This window comes from Aristolochia californica, unplaced genomic scaffold (genome assembly GCF_029961685.1).
Source record: "Aristolochia californica isolate CCGP_79_NKW_82.1479 unplaced genomic scaffold, dmAriCali1.0.hap1 SCAF_16, whole genome shotgun sequence".
Lineage (NCBI taxonomy): Eukaryota > Viridiplantae > Streptophyta > Magnoliopsida > Piperales > Aristolochiaceae > Aristolochia > Aristolochia californica.
Genome location: NW_027181837.1, coordinates 180567 through 201722, shown reverse-complemented (window position 1 = coordinate 201722; position 21156 = coordinate 180567). Strand labels below are relative to the sequence as shown.

At 41.8% G+C, this 21156-nt stretch overlaps 1 protein-coding gene across 2 annotated transcripts in view; it reads right to left on the bottom strand.

The window, feature by feature from the left end:
• The window catches only part of LOC137954022 (serine/threonine-protein kinase TOR-like), a 96172-nt gene that overhangs the window by 39372 nt on the left and 35644 nt on the right, over nucleotides 1-21156 (bottom strand). For both annotated transcript variants that reach the window (XM_068801604.1, XM_068801606.1), the window contains exons 15-32: nucleotides 17898-18028; nucleotides 14288-14390; nucleotides 13520-13702; nucleotides 13327-13419; nucleotides 13196-13231; nucleotides 12193-12291; nucleotides 11818-11916; nucleotides 11543-11705; nucleotides 11343-11467; nucleotides 11207-11259; nucleotides 2327-2450; nucleotides 2053-2238; nucleotides 1789-1941; nucleotides 1551-1703; nucleotides 941-1012; nucleotides 712-846; nucleotides 564-625; nucleotides 35-132 (exon numbers count right to left, since the gene is read on the bottom strand). In XM_068801604.1, coding sequence (XP_068657705.1) covers nucleotides 35-132; nucleotides 564-625; nucleotides 712-846; nucleotides 941-1012; nucleotides 1551-1703; nucleotides 1789-1941; nucleotides 2053-2238; nucleotides 2327-2450; nucleotides 11207-11259; nucleotides 11343-11467; nucleotides 11543-11705; nucleotides 11818-11916; nucleotides 12193-12291; nucleotides 13196-13231; nucleotides 13327-13419; nucleotides 13520-13702; nucleotides 14288-14390; nucleotides 17898-18028 — 2068 coding nt within the window. The remainder of the gene's footprint in view (nucleotides 1-34; nucleotides 133-563; nucleotides 626-711; nucleotides 847-940; nucleotides 1013-1550; nucleotides 1704-1788; nucleotides 1942-2052; nucleotides 2239-2326; nucleotides 2451-11206; nucleotides 11260-11342; nucleotides 11468-11542; nucleotides 11706-11817; nucleotides 11917-12192; nucleotides 12292-13195; nucleotides 13232-13326; nucleotides 13420-13519; nucleotides 13703-14287; nucleotides 14391-17897; nucleotides 18029-21156) is intronic.

Sequence of the window (21156 nt, the reverse complement as noted above, 5' to 3'; positions counted from 1 at the left end):
CTTAAATCAAATAATTTCTTAATCAAATGATAACCTAATGTGGCATCCAAGATGAGATGTGGACTTGTTGCCTGAGATGCTTTCACAGTGTATGCCTTGAGAGCATCATCCCACCTCTGCAATTTTTCATACCTAAGACAACATAATTGTGAAAAGCCTTGAGAAAAAGTGAGAAGCAGAGAGAGAGAGAAGCATATAGAGGAGGTTTTTTTTTAAATAAAGGATGTATAAACTATTAAATATGAAGAAGAGTACAAAAACCTAAGTAAGTGGGCCTTCCTCCACAACAAGGTGTTGGAGTGAAATACTCAAACTTAGCCTGAATGTCTGCCAAATGATTGGCAGATCTAGGAATGTGCTACCAATTGCATTTTATAAAAGAAATTAAATTAGAAATATCAAAATACATATCCCAATGCCGCCAAGGAGGAAGGGTTGACTTTGCACACCAATCAATAGAGGAGGATGCTTACAGTTACAACAAAAAAACTAAATTTCAACAGTTTATATGTAAAAGAATTCTTTTTGGAAAATTCAACAATGGCATTTCATCACTTAAATACCAAGACTCCTTCAGCTGAGCATCCAAGTGTTGTTGAGCATAAGTCAGTATCCCCACAGCAGCCTGGAAAAGGGAACCTTTGTTCACAAACTAGTGGAAGCGACAACTGTAACCGCTTCAAACATTAAATGAAAAAAACAAAGCCAAACCTCATGCTGGTGTAACTGACTATTTATATGTATAAGAGCTTCTACCACTGCAACTGGATTTGCATCCATCTTCTTTGAGCGAGCACCTTCAAACTCCATTTCTTTGTAATGCAGGGCTTTTGCAAATGCCCGACACTAAAGAAAAAGGAAAATGCAGAAACAATCAACCATATCAATAAAACATCCTTGCCAGTATACCACATATTCACAACTTTCCTTCATGAATCACCTTCTCAGCAAGAGCACCGAGGAGTCTGATGTCTATGGGAAGAGGTTTCTCATCATGTTCCATGAACTCTGCCTGCAAAAAGAAGTTTCTTTTTTTAGAAGATTTAAAAAAAACGGTGATGATTTTATTACGAAGAAAAGCAAAAGAATACATCAAGGGAGGCCACCCCTAACAACGAGAAGAATTATTTTTTGAGTATGATAAGAATATTGCTGAAAGAAAAGTAGAAATTAAAAACATTTGAAGAAGCTCTAACCCCTAAGATAGAAGGATGATGAAAATGTTACCATATTTTGGAATTTATATTAATGCTAGTTGTTTAGATATTTACATGTATATAGGTTAATAAGTTATATGGTGGGTTAGATTGTAATTAAGCCCATGGGCTGTCTTGTTTAACCTAAACCTAATCCTATGTTTAAATAGAAAAGAAAAAGAAAAGGAAAGGGACTCTCCCCTTTTTCAGACTCTCTCTCGTTCTTGGCTGTTCCGTCAGCCTTCATTGGTGATCGTTGCAGCTCTCTCCAGCAACTTATTTGACAGGAAAAATAAACCACATGCATGTTAATGCAGAAATATATTTTGAAAAAATAATGCAGGAACTACATACCAAGTTCAGTAGAGTGGCCAAAATTTCAGGTGGGATATTTGGAGATGAGAAGGCCATTTCAAGACTTCGAACTAATTGCTGCTGGTTAGTCTCATTCATTTGTGCCCAGCAGCTTACAAACCCAGCGGCAAATAACTCTCTCCCAACAAAAGGCTGCAAAAAGTCAAGGTCACAAATGCACAGAGTCCCGTCAACTGACCATTTTAGGAAGTTTATTCCCATAGATAGAAATTCTTACTTGCAATTGTGCTAGTCTTGCACATGTACGTAAAGCTGGAGAAGGAGACTCTTTAAGAAGTTCAATACTGAAATGCCTCATCCACTCAGCCCAATCTTCCTTGGTACTCCTTTGAGAAGCTTCACCAGCTGTACGCAACCTTCCATCATTTACCTGACAGAATGGATTAACTATATGACACTGAGCTTAATTGGGAAAGATAAGAGGGCCAATAAATATTAACAGTTTCATCTGTTTTTATGAATGCATGCAATCTTCTATTACTTGATGACTCCTCAGCTGCCTATGCAATTCAGCTCCTTCCTCATACAGGTCATTGTCAACATCATTTAAAGGATCACTAATAACTTCAACAAGGATACGCCGAGTCAACTTTTGAACCGAGATACTATCTACGGTTAAAGGCTGGCGTTTCCTTAACCGGTCTTCAATTTCATCAAAATCTTTGTGCTGCCAAAAAATAAAAGTTAGCCATTAATATTCTGAAGCACCTAACAGAACACCCAAAAAGAAATACATAGTCAGAGGAAAGAGAGACCCGTAAGCGGTGCTTCACTAGAAGTTTTTGGATAGATGGAATAAAAATGGTAAAATCCTCCCCAAGAGAATGGGCAAGGCAGCAAAGAGCATCGACAGCATCCTTTCTCAACTCATCATTGTTCCTGAAAACCACATATAGATAACTTGCTACTTTCAGCTGGTTAAAATAAAAAAAGATATGTCATAACCCTGAAACCTAAAACACTAACATTTACTCTAATAATACTAAAACATTTTTAAAATGAAAGAAACTGCCCATACAAGGCATACATGGAAATCTATCATATTTCTTATTTTTATTTATATCTCTTCCTTTAGGGGCTCTTGTGTTCTTTCATCTGAAAGTAAAACCTCATCACTTTTTTCTGGAAACTAAAATAACATATTCAAAAAGAAAATCAAAATACATCAAATTTTTTATAAACAATTACATACATTAAAAATCTATGACTCAGCTATTCTTTATCAAAAGTTGCTCAATCGGAGGCTAGCGAAAGGTTTGTGCAAGCCGTTTTGCAATGTACTATTATTAACTCAGAAGTTTGAAGATCTGCTGACAACCATTATCCGCAAAAACTGCAAAATGTGTGACCATGAGTTGTATCCTTTCCTCTATTGTGGCCCTTTGGGCATGAAGACACAAACTCACTCAGTAGTATCCTTTCCTCTATTGTGGCCTTTTGGGCATGATGAAGTTTCAGGTCTTCTCATGGGTTTATCAACTACAAGAAGTATATTTTTCTCAACAGTGACTCAAAGACGGTCATTTTGTGATAAGGGAGAGACAAGTTTTCTTCGCGATTTGACAAGCGTTTTACATAGATTGAGAACATTGCGGGATTTCTTCAAATTTTTCAGTTGCCTGTACTGGAAGACCAATTCTGAGGTCGATCCATTTGGGAAACTAGTGCTCCCCTCATCAGCCTCCCTCCACCCCATCTACCCCTTATGTTTGTGTGTAACCTTTAGCTACCAATCTGACCTTACAGATTTCACTAGTCCCATCAGCATGATATTTTATACTAGTCCCAATCTGACCTTATTTTTCACTAGTCCCTTATGTTTGAGGCCGCGTCTTAGACGAAGATCCCAGGAGCCATTTCCCCAAACATCCGCAACAAAGAGATCACAGCAAGTGGTAACTTAGAAAAGTAGGGGGAAGGAGGAGGCAAGAAGACCGTCACCCAACCACCAATCAGTTTGAAACCAAAGGTTGGATCCATCACCAACAAAGTAATGGATGGCAGCACAGAAGACTTGGAGTAGATGAAACATGGCTTTCCCAATGGGGAAGAGATGACGACTGCTATCATCGGTGATCCATCTAGTCTCAAGACGCTGGAGTGGAGGTCACCATCAGTTTCCAAAAGGCCGCAGAGCTGGAGTTGAGCTTCCAGAACCACTCAAGTATGAGGGCAGATCCCATTTCCTTGGTTTGTCTGATCCCCAAACCATTCAGCATTTAAACATCTTCTCAACTGACGAGGTGGTAGTGAAAATCATTACTGGTACCACGCCACAGAAATCGTCTATTGATCATGTCAATGCGCCGAAAAACAGAAGCGAGGCAAGGTAGAAACGAGAGAAAATAGTTGGGTATACAAGCCTAACAAGAGCTGAGGAGATTCAATTTGCCACTTTCGGAGAGAAGTTTACCCTTCGAAGTAGATAGCCGTCATTCAATCCTTTCAATAACCAGGACCCAGAGTCCCTGTTTTGCATTCTCGTGCTTGTTTTTTTCCTTCTTCTACGATTATTAATATTGCTCTTGTTAGTTTGGAATTAGGACATCTAATTCCTAAAAGGGTCAATATAGAAACCCATAATAGTCGTCTTCCTCCAATTAATCTTCTGACCAGAAATGATCTGAAATAGGCCAAGGAAAGCTTTAATATTGTGTAATATCTCCTGCTCAGTGGCAGATTCTTGGAAGGGCCGCTCAAGGAGTTTCACGCTTCGTCGGGGATTAAATTATGAGGAAACTTCGGCTTTTTTGCTCTCTCTACAAACCCAACAGCATTACTATCCATGAGCATGCAGTTGATAAACTGACATGGAAGCCCAGTATTTTTTTTGAAATGATGCTGATTTTTATTAAAAGAAAAGCTCAAAAGAGCAATTTATAAAAGAGGGAAGTCTTCCCAAACTATGAGAGATTGCTTGGAAGTTTTGAACTTTGCCAATTTATCAGCCAAAGAGTTGGTTGATCTAGGAATGAGATTCCAATTACTATAATTAACTTGTCATGGAGACGATCCCTGAAGATTTGGAGACCGAACAGCAGAGCACTAACTTCAGCATTATTAGAATCGGCAATGCCGACCGGAATAGCATAAGAAAGTATAAGGTCTCCATTATGACATCTAAACACACTGCCTGCTCATCCTAGCCCAGGACAACCAATAGCACAACCATCAAAATTCAGTTTAATGCAATCGCAAGGGGGAGGATCCCAGAAGGCCATACTTGGAGTTTTGCAGGGACAAGACATATGGGCCATCAAATTCCGAATTTTTCCGAAGGGAAACACCTGATAGAGTGGCAAAATCTTTCCTTGTATGAAGCAAGCTTGAGATTAGGGGAACAACTTGAGAAGTCGTGATATCCAGGATGTTAGCTTTGGATTTGAATCTCCGGTTGTTCTGCTCAAACCAAATGCACCATGGAATATGAGCAAAACAGGCCGAAAGTATTAACTTACCCAGCTGAGGAAAGTGAAGCCCTCGAACCATCTCAAAGGGGCATAAGAGGTCTTCATATATCCCCACATGCAGCCCAATCTTCTGAAAAATCATCATTCAGACTTGCCACAAAAAGCCACAACCTAAGAGGACATGTTGGACTGTCTCATCGCACACACCACAAAGGGGACAAGAAAGATCAGAGGCGGTGAAGCCTCTTCTATGAAGGTTGTCCGAAGTAAGAATCAGTTCTTCGATGGCCAACCATACGAAAAATTTGAATTTTGTTTGGCGCTCAGAATTCCCAAGTCAAATTCGCCTTGTGCTCATGAATACTGTAGTCTTGGTTTCTGATATGAGAGTAAGAAGAAGTAACAATGAATCGGTCATTATTGATAGGCTTCCAAATCAGCATATCAACTAAATGCTCCCGGATAATTGTACTACTGAGTTTGGTAAGGCGAGAGCAAAAAGCCAACGATTAATCATCATTTAGTCCCACAGGAATGGGAGACTCCACAATTGATCACTCCATGAATCAGCCACAGAGCAAGAGAGGACGCAAGCCACCCTATGCAGCCCCGGGAAGTCCTCCGAGAGAGATCGGGGGCCACACCATGCATCTGACCAGAAGAGAAGGGTCATTCCATTGCTAGTGTGAAACGAGGTACCATCTCTTTAAAAGTGGAAGGAGCCTAAAAATTGATTTCCATATCGGGGAAAGCAGGCGAGCGGCGCCACTCTCTCTCCACCAAGCACCTGAAAACTGAAGGTAGAATTTCTCCATATTCCTCCAGAAACTGTTATGCTTGTTGTTGAACTTCCAAATCCATTTGAGCATAAGAGCTTTGTTCATTTCTCTTGTAGACCAGATGTCCAATCCTCCCCAATTATAAGGCATGCAAATATCCTTCCAACTAACCAAATGGTATCTGCAGTTGTCTTTTGAACCTCTCCAAAGAAATTGCCGACGAATGGCATCAATTTTGGAGCAAATGGAGATCGAACAGTACATGAATGATAACAGATAATTGGGCAGCCCTACCAGATTAACTTGAGGAGAGTGAGACGCCCTGCCGTAGAAAAGAGTTTACCCCTCCAAGTGGCTAGCCACTTTTCAAATTTCTCAATGAGGGGGGACCATAGTGACGCCGAAGGCCAAGAATCCAAAAATGGGAGCCCAAGATATATAGCTGGCATATTTCTCACAGAGCATCCCAAGTAGTCTGCCATATCCCGAAGCCCAGTTGGATCAATGTGGTAGCCAAGAAGAGTGGTTTTCCCCAGTTTATGTTTTAACCAGAAGACAATTCAAATAATCCCAGAACAGCACAGTTTTCTGATCTGATCGATAGTACCAACCCTGAAGCAAATAGTATCATCTGCAAACTGGAGAATCGGAATATCAAAGGTTGTGCAATCTGTCGTGGGGAGGAGTCATCCCATGTTCTTGGTCGAGTAGATCAAAGCGGATCGATATTCTGCTACAACATTGATGAGCAAGGGGGAGAGGGGGTCTCCCTGTCTAATTCCCCTGGTTCCCTTAAAATACCCACAAACTGTTCCGTTGAGAAGGACGGATTAGCTTGCAGAGGAGATGCAACTTTGGATCCAGAAGCGCCATTTTTTCCGAATCCCATCTTCCCCAGGAGGGTGTCCAGAAACTTCCAATTAACTCTGTCAAATGTCTTTTCCAAGTCATACCTCTGCGAGACTTTCGGAGGAGAGAGACCTCTAGATTCCTACTCAGAGTCGAGAGTGGCTGTCTAAGAAAGGGCATTGGCTCTCACAGCAGAGGAAGAGGCCTTCTATTTGGAGGCTCAAAACCTCAACAATGGCTTCAACATCTTGAGTTTGATTGGGAAGGTTCACCCGCTCGGACCAGCACCAGTCATATTCTCCCAGAAGGATTGGAGAGATAGATCAAAAGAGGGGTCCGCCATCCAATTATTGTTGAACCTAAAAGGGGGAGAGGGGCAAGCTAAGAATCAATCCAGCTTTGAGAGGACAGGGGGTTGCCTGTCATTTGACCAAGTGAAGGTCATCCCGATAGGGTAATCTCATCCAGGTCCAAGCTGCCAATAAAGTCAACAAATAGCCTCATGGAGGTTGTGATTCTCTGGGACAACAGGGATTTCTCATGGCAAAAGCAAGTGACATTGAAGTCGCCCACAAGCAACAGAGGAATAGGCCACATCTGACAAGTCCTCAATAGATCCTCCCAAAATAGGTGGCCCTCATGGTGTCTGGTAGGGACGTAGACACCAACTAGGCACCAAATGTTCCCCGAACCTTTGTCTCTCAACTTGATGCCAAGGGAGTAAGAGCCACAGCAACGATCAAGCACCTCAGTAGTACTGGTGTCCCACATCAATAGGATACCGCCAGCCGATCCCACTGCATCCACTGAAGCCCAGCCGGGCTCCTTTAGGTGCGACAACTCACAGATGTATCCAAGGGAAGAGAAGTCGCCTTGGTTTATTGGAGAACAACAACATTTGCCTTGGTAGAGGCAAGGAGGTTCAGAATGGAGGCACTGGGACGCAAGGACCCAATTCCACGGACATTTCAAGAGAGAATAATCATTGATCATTATTCATCTTCTTTGACTTTTCAGATGGGCGGTTATCTCCAGGGAGAGGCTCCGTGAAAACGGTGTCCATCATGGCAAGTTCCACTATCTGGGCCCAAGTTTCTGGGTCGTATTTGCGTAGTTCTGACTAGAAAGCTGCCACAAACGCTTGAGCTCGTTCACCCAGCTCAGGAATGATGAAATATCCCATCTTTGGGTTGCGGGGGTATCGAGTGGTGGCGCGGGGTCCTCCCTGTAGAAGCTGACTCCGCTAACCTCTAGCTCGGCGCTGGTAGGTGACAACGGGAGGGGGAGAATTGTTTTGCCTGTGAGCACGGGGAGCGCGCTCACTACTTCCGGACTCTGCATCGGAGAGGAAATTTTTAGGGTGGGGGATTTCTCGGGGGTGGGGGTGGGGGGGATTCCTCTAATCGGGGGGAAGTTTTGTGGAGTGTGGGGGCGATTTATAGGAGGCCATGGGGGGGGGGAGGGGGCACAGAGTCTAGAGGTGCAATTCCTAGAGCATTGATTGGTTGTGTGATTTCCCGAGGTTTGATTGTGCTTTCGGGGACCACATCTCTAAAATCATGCATCGCAGCGATGCTGATACAGATCCATTACCACGTTTTATCCACCATAACACATCTGAAGTATTGCTCTTCACATGGGTGAAGAGGATTTATGAGCATCCGGGCCTCATCCAAACAGTGCCAATGCACCGTGGGTGGTCCAAAGCAATGATAGAGCCAAACTCAAACACGACTCTTGAAAAGACCACGTTCTGCCAAAGCTTGGCAGGAAGCCCTGTAACAGTGACCCATTGGCCGTACTGGCTAGAGGGTGTCTAGGGGAGCCACTCTAAGCCCCCAGTGATGCATGAGCAGGTGTGGGGTATGAGGCCAAGAGCCAAAGAAGACTCTTGCTGGGTTCTGAAACGAACAAGCCAAGTTAGGGAACTGAGATAGGAGATTTTGGGAGTGTAAGGAAGATGAAGTTCGTCAATCAGCCAGTGAAGAATGTTGGATTTGATGATGTCGGGGTTGTTTGGACGAGAATGGAGCAAGTCAAAATTTTGCGTCCATCATGGAGAAGTTTTGGTGGGATTTGGATGATTTTGGATGTTTCTGGGGTGTGTGTGTGTGTGTGTGTGTGTGTGTGTGTGTGTGTGGGGGGGGGGGGGGGGGGGGGGGGGGGTTGGGGCAAATCAGGAATTTTCGGGGAGGAGGGGTGCTGTTAGGAGCAAAAGATGTCGGTGGGTGATTTGGTGGCACTGGGTTGCGAGGAGGACAGGTGGGAATCTTACCCTAGCATCATCGGGGAGGATTGGAGCTTCAGCTTGGGAAAGGCTCTAGAGTGCAGCGGCTAGCTCATTCCAGCCAAAACCCGAGTTTGTGGCCTTGGGTATGAACAATCTGGCCAAAACAGAGGTTCTCTTTTGTGGGTAACCCGACATTCCTAGCGACCACGGAAGGTAGTCATCGAGAAGAGGAAAATCGAGTCTTGTGACCAGATTCCAGAGAGGGGGGGCACGGTGTCTAGAGGTGTAATTTCCCAGAGCATTGATTGGTTGTGTGATTTCCCGAGGTTTGATTGTGCTTTCAAGGACCACATCTCTAAAATCATGCATCACAGCGATGCTGATACAGATCCATTACCACGCTTTATCCACCATAACACATCTGAAGTATTGCTCTTCACATGGGTGAAGAGGATTTATGAGTATCCAGGCCTCATCCAAACAGTGCCAGTGCTCCGTTGGTGGTCCAAAGCAATGATAGAGCCAACTCAGACACAACTCTTGAGAAGACCGCGTTCTGCCAAAGTTCGGCAGGAAGCCTTGTAACAGTGACCCATTGGCCATAGTGGCTAGAGGGTGTCTAGGGGAGCCATTCTGCGACCCCAGTGATGCATGAGCTGGTGTGGGGTATGAGGGTAAGAGCCACAGAAGACTCTTGTTGGGTTCTGAAACGAACAAGCCAAGCTAGGGAACTGAGATAGGAGATTCTGGGAGTGTAATGAAGGTGAAGTTCGTCAATCAACCAGTGAAGAATGTTGGATTTGATGATGTCAGGGGATGTTTGGACGAGAATGGAGCGAGTCAAAATTTTGCGCCCGTCATGGAGAAGTTTTGGTGGGATTTGGATGATTTCGGATGGGGGGGGGGGGTCGGGGTTGGGGCTGGGGCAAATCTGGAATTTTCGGGGAGGAGGGGGTGCTGTTAGGAGCAAGAGATGTCGGTGGGTGATTTGGTGGCGCTGGGTTGCGAGGAGGACAGGTGGGAATCTTACTCTAGCATCATCGGGGAGGATTGGCGCTTCAGCTGGGGAAAGGCTCTGGAGTGCAGTGGCTAGCTCATTCAAGCCAAAACCCGAGTTTGTGGCCTTGGGTATGAACAATCTGACCAAAACAGAGGTTCTCTTCTGTGGGTAACCCGACATTCCAGGCGACCACGGAAGGTAGTCATCGAGAAGAGGAAAATCGAGTCTCGTGGCCAGAATTCACGGGATTTCTCTCAATTTCCGAGCTCTTTGGAACTAAAGCCTGAAGTTGTGGATTGCTTCTACTGGGACGTTGATGAATGAAAGTTTTGATCCGTCAGCTGAGGAGATACGGATCACCGGACCAGATTTACGGACGACTCTCTAAACGGTAACTCTGCATCTTCCGTAGGTGAAGCAGAAAAGATTATTTCGCTTCTTTCGGCGAGAGACCGTCATCCAACAAGCTTCGTAGTCCTCCATCGGAGCCTCAGAAAGCTTACCAGAACGGTAGCAGGACAGATCCGACCGTCTGTGGGTTTTTCTTCCTCGCCGTGGAGAGACATTTCTTTCATTTCTTCTCATCGCAGCAGCATCGCGTCTTCTACTGGCGTCGGAAATGCTTGCAGTGGTCGTCATGAGTGGTCCGGTCGCCGGCCGTAGAGACAATGACGATCAGGGGAGCTCTCTCTCGCACGTTAGGAATTTCGAAATGTTTGGTACAAATTTTAGAAAGAAACAAGAGGAGAGAAGATGAGGAAAGGTGTGGCTGTTGTTAATCAGTAACAGCATGGAGTTGAGGTCTTAATCATGACTAAACTCCCTTTCAAGTACATTTCGGTACAAATATGCACTCAACAAGTTAGACAAATAGAATATAAAGGTAATAGTCCAAACTACCCTCACGTATGAATAACAAAACAAATATGTTTTTAGTTACAATAATACCCTTAAAATTCCTATCTCTCAATAGTTAGTAAGGGCATATATCTTTCACTTTCTACTTCCTCTTCTTCAATTAAAACTGAACCAGTAACTCCCTACAGCAAGACGAAAGCACATCTAGGTCAGATATAATCTCTTTTTTTTAAATAGTTACATTAAAAAGCTGAAAATAGCAGAATTACATGGTGAGGGGACTGTCCCATACAGTGAGAGATTGCAGGGAGGTCCCAAACTTTAGCTAATCTTAGGTCAGATATAATCTTTCAATAACATATCCTTCATCCAGTAAGAACAAAACTTCTCCGGAGTTAATATTCACTTCCAGAGGCACCAACTGCCTCGTAGAGCTTCTAGATATAGCACGTAGAAAAAATAGAATGCACCATAAATATTGCAGTAGGTAAACAGTATCAACAACATACCCATCTAACACTAACTTCAGATGATGCACCAAAGCTGATACATGACCAGTGACCTGACATAAACATGACAAGTATCACATGAAAGCACTTGTTATACAAAGTAAGGCAACAGACAAACTAGGCTGAAGCTAGCAACCTGCACCCATGGAATAAGCTTAGTAAGAGTCTTAACAGCTGCACGTCTTATATCAACTGAAACATCTACTTTAAAAAGCCGAATCAGAGCTGGAAGAAGTAGATGCATATGTTCATCCAAAGTCCCTGAAGGATTAAAGAAATCAATATCAGTCATGTATCTTCACCAGATACAGCACCAAACACCAAAAGGACACCAACCACCAAACACTTCAAGGGTATGAAGAATATCCAGAACGTAGGTATAGTCATTGCAGCGTTCTGCATCACTGAGCAATTGAATACAGCAAGGAAGGATAACAGGAAGATATGTCCTAAATTCATCGTTCAGAGCCAAGCATAGTTGTTCTACCAGGTGCAGAATCTGAGAAATTGAATAGATCGACAAATAGCAAGAGTCACAATGACTAGAATAAAATAAGAATAAAATTTACTTGAAAGAGCACTAGATACATCCCAATGGAACGCTCACTTACTGGTGAGCCTTGCACAGGTCGATTAGTGGCAGGTAAACAGAACGAAGACCACAGTTCAGAAATTAGCGATAATAACTCTGGCAAATACTTGCGTATATGCTGCATGGAAAACATAATGATGAAAAATATTCTCTCAGAAAACTCTATAGTTAATATTTAAACAAGAAATTATAAGGTGACCACCATTCCAAATATAGTAACAGGCAATTGAGACTAGGACTTTTCTTTCATACACGGTATTATCTTTTTGTTGCACGTCTTGCAAGCTTTTATTTTCTGCATCTGAATTGCAAGTTGTATCCTTCTGTACTCGTCCTTTATCCTTATTGAAAAACTCAAAAAACAAAGAAAACAACAGCCAATTTACAACCATACCTGACGCACAATAGATACCAGAGTTCCAAGCTTCCAAGTTATAAACTCTTTCAAACCATCTTCACATGTACGAACTGTGTGAAAAAGATCAGGCAAAACCTAAACAAAAGAAAGTATATACAATCCTCATTTGAGAATCTCCCTGAGGATGACCTTAAACTAAGCGCAATTCAGCACGAACAAATTCTTTGTATCTCCTTCAAACAACAGTATGACGATGAAAAGACATACATATACTTATTTTCTGTCATTTATAACATCTTTTATCATAAAATGTTCAAATGAAAATGATGCAAAACTAGGAAAGACAAATCAGACAGAGAATATAAGAGAACTGATTCAGAATAGCACCATTAAAAAAAATATTGAGCAAAAGTTTTTTAAGACGGTATATGCATGTCCAAAAGAGACCTGATACTTCACCAGTGAAGAGTCTTGTCCTTATCAAATGTCTGGCAGATATAGATAAAGGCCAAAAATAATATGGTTGCAAGGGATGAGGAAAACTAGTAGAAGGGTAATTTAGCTAGACAGTTGCAAGGGACAGAGCAGAATGTAGGACCAAAGTAATGTACATATTCAAGAAAAAGAGAAGATGATAATCATGATGAGTAATGAGCTCTCAGGATTTACAGGCAACTATTGCTACTAAGACAGCTAGCCCAGCATATTAAGTAGGTTCAGGTCTTTTCTTTGCTATGGTGCCTTAAATCACAATCCCTTCATCTAGAACTGACAATTTCAGCCAAATCCATCATATTTATGGAAAACGGGAAGCTCCATATAAGTGATCCATGAACATTTGCAATACTGAGAAAAGAAGATTTTTTTCCCAAACAAAAGAACATTTTTTTAAAGAAGAGCAAACAAGTTCCAGACAGATAAAAACCATGAGAAAGCAAGCAGGAAATTGCAAAGCATATGAGAAAACATAACATACACAAAGAAGTAATTATATGAGATGTGATAAACGATCAAATATCAAGAGTAGAGTAAGTCTTACCTTTGGTAAATATGGAACACAACTGAGACCCATAGACTAGATCCAAGGAAACAAGAATGAAAATGTCAGAATCTAGAATAATAAGATGAGCACTGGAATAAGGCAACACGTGATATTTTTTTATGGCCCACCTTGAATATAAACATAAGAGAGCCCACCACCTTTTGATGATAACTTGAAAGTGAGGGATCTCGAAGAATACGCATAAGAGAATTGATTGCTACCTAAACAAAAGATCCACTTATGACACAGGAAAACCAAACAATTTTGTGGAAGATAATAACTTATAAATGCCTATATTCATACAAGTGTCTATACACATACTGTAGCATAGTAATCCTCCGAAGTAGCAAATGATGGTCCAAGATCGGTAGGCAATTCCTCCATAGACCGAATATGTTGACCAGTATCACTTGCAGCCCGTGTTACATCCCCATGTGATCCCGGCAAGCTCTGTTGATTGCGCTTATGTACATGGGGGTCTAAGGCACCCATAATCCCCAAAACCTGATAGGAGTTTGGAATTCAGCCTCCAGATCTGGTAACAAAACATTCTGAGATAACATGGACACAAGCACTACATCTATAAACTACATCGTCAATTCCCTTGTCAAGGAAGAAACCAAAGGTCACAGCTTTGTTGTATATTAGCTGTTTCTTTCTTTTTGTCATTATATCTTCTTTGCTCCCTCCTTTAGAGAGAACCTCTCTTTGTAGCTTTTTAACGCAATCCTCATCTTCAAAAATTAAAAAATTAATCTAACAACTTTTCTGCACTCTTCCCCCACTTAATGAAATTCTCGACTTCTTCAGAAAACAACCTTAACAGCATTTCTAGTTAAAACATATACGGTAATGAGTAAACAAGCCCTGAGCATCAAAGCTATCAGGCTTGAGTAAACCCCATGCTAGTACAGTCAGCTAGAAAGAAAAATATGCATTCATATGCGCATCAGAAAACATAATATGAAATACAAGACAAGCTCTAAAGATAGTACAGAGCGAGAGGAGTTTTCCACCACAAGAAGTTCTGTCATTTGCTAACCACCAATAATTTTGTCCTAACAATGAAAAAAATGAGAGAAAACTTACCTTCAACACTTCTCTTCTGGTTGACCATGCCAATTCACCATTCAGCAATTTCAAAAGTAAGCCAAGCAACTGAGGGTACTCATTGTATGGAGTAATAACATACCTGGGGCCAAAAGACTAAATATTTAACTGATTGCAACATTTTTTTTAGAATATAATAACTAAACGCAACTTTGTTTTTAGAATATAATAACTAAATGCAACATGAAACTAATAAAATGAATAAGATCAAATTCCCATAAAGTTTAAAAAGACATCATTGCCAGTTTTTCTTATAACATGTACCAACATTTTTTTTTAACAAGAGAAAAATTACAAAAGATGAGGGAGCAGATCCCTAACAACAAACGATTGTAGGGTAACTCCCTGTTTTGGCAAGCACATCTGCTGCCGAATTTGCGGATCTCGGAATGTGAGACCAAATACAAGATAAAATTGAGGTAATTTCTAGAATCTCCCAAAAGATGTCCCAATGGCACAACGGGGGAGGGGATGCACACTCAGACCAACCAATGACCACCTTCGAGTCCCTTCAATGTGAAGGGAACCGTTGCACTTATCTCTGAAAACATGGAGCCCGTTGAGGAGGCCATGTAGCTCAGTTGATGTAGAATCGGAGATGCCTAAAGGGTCGGCATATGAGAAATGCTGATTACAAGAAGGATCTGAAATAACACCTTCGAAGCCAGCAATCCCAGGATTACCAAGAGAAGAGCCATCAAAGTTTAACTTAAGGTAACCGGGTTCAGGAGGAGTCCATTCCTGCATGACTTAGACCTTTGTCCTAGTGTGCATCATTGCCAAATTTCTCCATTTTCACGGATAAGGGTACCCACAAAGGAGGAGAAAGACTTCTTAATCAGAAGCCAAGAAGAGATATGTCCCACCACACGGTCCGCGACACGTACCGCTAATTCACTTTTTGCATTGAACCGCCTTCGGTTGCGTACATTCCAAAGCCCCCACAGAATGAAACTAACACAAACGGAAAAAATCGTTTTTCCGAGACCGGGAAGGGGAGTACTAATGAGCAATTTGCTGAAAGAGATCAAATCAGCCATCATGCAGAATTGTAACCCCAACATACTAAGAATGGAAGTCCCCACCTTCCACAAGAAAATGCATTGTAGCAGAATGTGGCTCATGGTTTCAGCTTTAGTCTTACAAAAAGGGCACAGGGGGTCGATTGAGAGGTGTCTTCTTCTTCCAAGCACATCTGCCGAGAGAATCTTGCTTTGACAAGCGCTCCACATGAAGAATTTTATCTTAGGAGATGCACAAAGACGTCACACAAAGTAGACCTCATGCTCCCTTTGAGACGAATACCAGCCATTAATGTATCTAAATGCAGATGATACAGAGAAAGTACCTCATTTGTTCGGCCACCAAATGAGCTTGTCGGACTTTGAAGGTCAAAATTTTACCGAGTTTAAAGAATCCATCAAGCAGCTGGCTTCCAAAGCCTATGTGTCAGAAAAACTCCTTTTGGGATGAAGGATCAGACCACCCTCCCTCAAAAGCATCAGCTACTGATATGTCTCTACGTGCAGAGAGGAGAAAAAGATTTCTGAAAGCATTCTGTACCGGCTCCTGCCCCATCCACAAATCATCCCAAAACTTTGAGGGATCTGCCGTTTCCGACAAAGAATCTACTGGCAGAAGGGAATTTTGGAAGAAGTAGTTATAATGCTCTAAAAATTGAAGATAGACATCTCTGATTACCTCCTGAAATCCACCAAGGAGAGCCACAACCAAGCTTAACAAATACCATTTCCTTCCAAAGATTGGAAGAAAGTGTATTGAACTTCCATAACCATTTTAGGAGCAACGCTTGGTTCATTTCCTTGGATTTCCGAATCCCCAGGCCACCCATATTATTTGGCAAACAAACTTCATCCCATCTGACCAGATATATTTAAAGGCATCACTCGATCCCTAAATCTTCGTTTGAGCTTATCCATAGTTTTACATATGGATGTAGGACAAGACATAAAAGATAGTGCATAGTATGGGATGCCTTCAATGCAAGACTTGAGAGGGGGATGAGCCTCCCAGCCTTACTAAGAAAACGCCCCTTCCATGTTGCTAGTCGGGATTCAATCTTCTCAACCACCTGATTCCAAAGACTTCTGCTTATGCGGCTATTGAATAAGGGCAGGCCGAGATAGGTTGTTGTTAGGTGACCTGTTGTACAGCCAAATATATTTGCCATCTCTGCAAGGAGCTCAGGACTGACATTGAAACCCATGAGAGAGGTTTTCCCCCAATCAACTTTCTGCCCTGATGCTAATTCGAAAAGACCTAAAACCGCTTTAATCCTTCTAGCTTCATCAATATTACTGATTCCAAATATGATGGTATCATCCGCACACTAAAGGATGGGAATATTAAAGGCCTATTGGATACTAGTAGGAGGAAGCCACCCAAGATTGACCGCCGAGTAAAACATTGAGGAGAGGAATTCAGCAACCATGTTGAATAAAAGCGAGGATAGCGGATCACCCTGTCTGATCCCTCTAGTCCCTTTGAAGTACCCACAAACTAAGCCATTGAGGATGAGAGAATAAGAGGTCGAGCCCGCACAACTTCTTATCCATAATCTCCATTTTTTGCCAAAACTCATTTTTTCCATAATCTTATCAAGCAGAATCCAGTTAACTTTGTCGAAAACCTTTTCAAGATCGAGCTTCAAAGCAATTCTTGGATCCTTGTTACGATGGAAATGATCAATAAGCTCACGTGTTGCCATAGTTGAGTCCAAAATTTCTCTTCCCTTAAGGAAAGTGCCTTGCCCTCTGTGAATGATAGTTGAGAGAAGAACCTTTAAGCGGAGAGCGAAAATTCCTGCTATGATTGTAGGCACTTGCCACAAGACTGATTGGTCGGAAGTCCTCTGGCTTCTCAACACTAGCTTTCTTCGGAACCAAGGTAATAAAATATGTGCCAATACTGTGAAAGGTGATACAATTTCTGAGAAGGAGAGGTATGGGGTGTTGTTGGGAACGGGAAGCAGAGGTAGGAAAGTCGTTTGTGAAGCTCGGGGAAGGGGGGTGGTTTGGCATTGTTGGAATTCAGGGAAGAGGGGTGGGAAGGTTGCTTTGGCCTCGTCGGGAAAGATTGACGCATTCTCAGGCTCCAGCGTTGCCAAAGAAAAATTCTGGAGGGCTGCGACTACCTCATTCCAGCCAACACCAGAGTTTGTGGCCTCGGGAATGAACAATCTCGCCAAAACGAAAGTTCCTCTTCGGTGAGTGATCCGGCATTCCCGGCAACCACGGAAAGTGGTCACCGAGAAGAGAAAAACGGAATCCCGTGACCAAAGTTCACAGGATCGCTTTGTTTCGATGGTCGCTCTTCGAAACTGGAGTCTAAAGCTACAGATTGCTTCAGTTGGGATACAAATGAAGGAGAGCTTTGATCCGTCGGCTGAAGTGAAGTGGATCACCGGCCCCGATTTTCTCTCTTCTAACTATTTACACTATCTCTCTTAATGAAATTCTCACTATTCTCAAAAAAAAAAAAGATAATTATACGAATATACACCGCTATGAACATATGAATGTACAGAACTGTTAAAGTCAATCCTATGACACAAAAAGATGTGGAATACCCCGTGCTCTGTACAACTTGTCCAAGAGTTGCCACGGCTACTTCACGCTTTACAACTGCAGCTCCATCTAAGAGAGCTTCAACAATTAAAGGCATCAACTCACCAAGATACTGTCTCATTGCAAAGCCACCCTACAAAATCCAAACAATTGCTATAAAACTCAAAAAAGCTAGCATCAAGACATGCATACAGAAACTAGAAGGCAAATTCTTTTCACATAAGATAGCTTCAAATGGAAACAAAAATACAGAAAACATAATTATTTTGTAAAAGGACAAAGAAAAAACACAATTATATAAAAGGAAAACAAAAGCATTTCATCTTTTACTAATGAAAACTGTTACATCAGAAACAAATATGACAAGACATGCATTCTTTGCTTTCCTAAAAAAAAAAACAATTCAACCTTCATTTAAGAAAGCATTGACATCAGAAATAAATATGTAAGACAAGACATGCATTCTTCACTTTCAGGAAACAGCAAGAATAAGTCAAAGAGACTAGAAAATGCACAAGAAGAGAATTTATTATAGAAGAAGAAAATACAAGATATGTAAAAAGGTAGGCATCAAAGCCCAACAGGTGAGAGGCAGTGATGTTTTTTGGTGAAAGTGTGTATATTGATAAACAAGAAAGGAATACAAACCTAGCTTTGGGGGCCTGACTCCACAACAAAGTGTTGGAGAGACACACCCGCCTTAGCCTGAGAGTCTGCTAAGTGCTTAGCAGAGCATGGAATATGGTTCCAAATACAGTTTAAACCAGAAAGTAAATTAAAAATTTCATTGAACATATCTCAATGACGCCACGGGGGGTGACCATGGTTAGCACACCAATTGATGATTACTTTTGAATTGCCTTCAATTAAAAGAGGGCCAGAGGGGTGGCCAGTGAAGACCTTTAGCCCATGCAGAAGGCCAGATAGTTCTGCAGTAGTAGAATCTGAAATGACAAGGGGACCTGCATATGAGAAGAGGAGATCGCTATTTTCATTGTAGATAACACCACCGAAACCTACAGGACCTGGGCAGCCTAAAGCATTGGCATCAAAGTTGAGTTTTGTGCAGCCAGATGGAGGAGGGGTCCATGTAGCCATAGTAGGGGGGCGAGATAGCAGGGATATCTCAGCAATAGATTTCCAACTTCCTCTAAAGTTGGAGTTACTGAATATTTTGAATTCTTTTCTGCTTAAGAGCCAAACAAAGACTTGATTGGATATTTGCTCAGTCAAAACCCCAATAAGACAAGATTTGAATTTGAATTTCCTTCTGTTGCGCTCTTTCCAGAGAACCCAAATAATATGACCAATACAGCAAGATAAGATCATTTTCCCTAGCTTTGGGAGCTTTATACTGACTAGGGAGTGATAATTAGATCATAATGCCGATTCTGTTCTAAAAAGAAAAAGAAACTGACATTCCTAGCCACTTAATTCGAAGAGAGTGTGAAGGTATATTTCTTTTTTTTTAAAGAATGTGAAGGTCATTTCAAAAAAAAAGAATGTGAAGGTATATTTCAACAGCTAAAAAATTCACTTTTCTGCCTCTAACACTCTAAAAAATGCATATGTCAGGGCATTCATTAGCTTCCTACAGCTGGTCAAACCCTTCAGAGGCAGTCATGTCTACAATCTGCAGAGCTCCAGAAACAGAGAAACAGGATTTCATCACGGTACAGAGCCAGTTGGGTCCATCAAAAAAGCTTTACACTTAACTCTCCTCTAGGCATGCAAAAAGGGGATCTAAACAAATGGACAATTGCACCCATTAAGGAGAATTGGATGTCTAACACCTCCTTCAGAAACTTTGAGGGGAATTAGAAAGAAATCCCAGTCAAGCAGGTGTTGGTGGTGCTAGATTTAACCAAAATGGGCTGGTCAATTTCTGCTAATATGTTCCCTGTGCCATGGGGGACTTTTTTTTTTTTGAGAAAAAGTGTGAATATATTACTGAGAGAAAATATACATACCTTACAATATAAAACTTTCCTCCACAACAAGATGTTGGAGAAAAACCCCTAGTTTAGCCTGTCAACCGCTAAGTGATTAGCAGATCTAGGAATATAATTCCATGTACACTATATTTGAGAAATTAAATTACATATATCCTCAAAAAGATCCATGTGCTGCCACGGAGGTTTGCATGCCTTCTTACACCAATTGATGACAACTTTAGAATCGCTTCGACATATAGAGGGCCTACCATCCGCTGATGAAACAGATTTAGGCCATTAAACAAACCCGAAAGCTCGGCAGTTGTTGAATCTGATTCACCTATTGGCCCAGAGAAAGAGAGGAGAAGGTTTCCTTTATCATCATGAATAACCACCCCATATCCAGCAGGCCCCGGACAACCCAACGCGCTTCCATCAAAATTCAATTTAAAATGTCCTACCGGGGGTAGAGACGAAGTTTCCATAATTGGAGGACGGTAGTGGTGAGACATTTTGGCAACAAGATGCCAATTCCCTCGTAAGTTTACTCCTTTGAGATTTTTAAATTCTTTTCTCATAAGAATCCAAGAAGTAACTTGCCCAACAATTTTGTTGCTTAGAATGTTTTCGAGAAGATATTTTCTATTAAACCTCCTATTATTCCGTTCTTTCCATAGGGCCCAAACGATGTGACCGACGCAGCAAAAGATTAATAACTTTCTGAGCTTTGGGAGGCGAGCCTTTCTGACCGTATGAATAGTAGATGTGAGATTTTCGAAGGAACAATACTGTAGACCAATTTTGCTTATGAGTTTGGTCCATACATAGTGAGCATAGTTACAGTACAATAATATATGGTTTGTAGTTTCGGTAGTGGTCGGGTAAAACAGGCACAAGGGATCCAAAACATGCGCTCCCCAGTGCGTTAGTGAATCTGAGGTCAGGATTTTGTTTGGCATGCTGTCCAGAATAAAAAAATTTGCTCTTGGAGGCACGAGTAAAGACCACGCAATAGCAGATGGGTGAGAGGATTGAGTAGAGGGGGGAGAGAGAAGAGAGTTATAGGTAGTTGAAGTAGAAAATGCACCTTTGGGACATGGAGTCCATATTAGGGTATCTGGAGCACTTCTAATACAAACCGAAGATAATCTCGTGACGAGTTCAGCGGATTCTAGGGTTTCCACTTCAGTCAACGCTCTTTGGAGGTTTAAATTCCACTCACAAGAATTCTGTCCGACCGCTGAAATATTCGCCTCCTTATTTCTGGCAAGAGAAAAAATTTGACCATAGCTAAAATTTAAACTAGCATGGCCAACCCACCAATCTG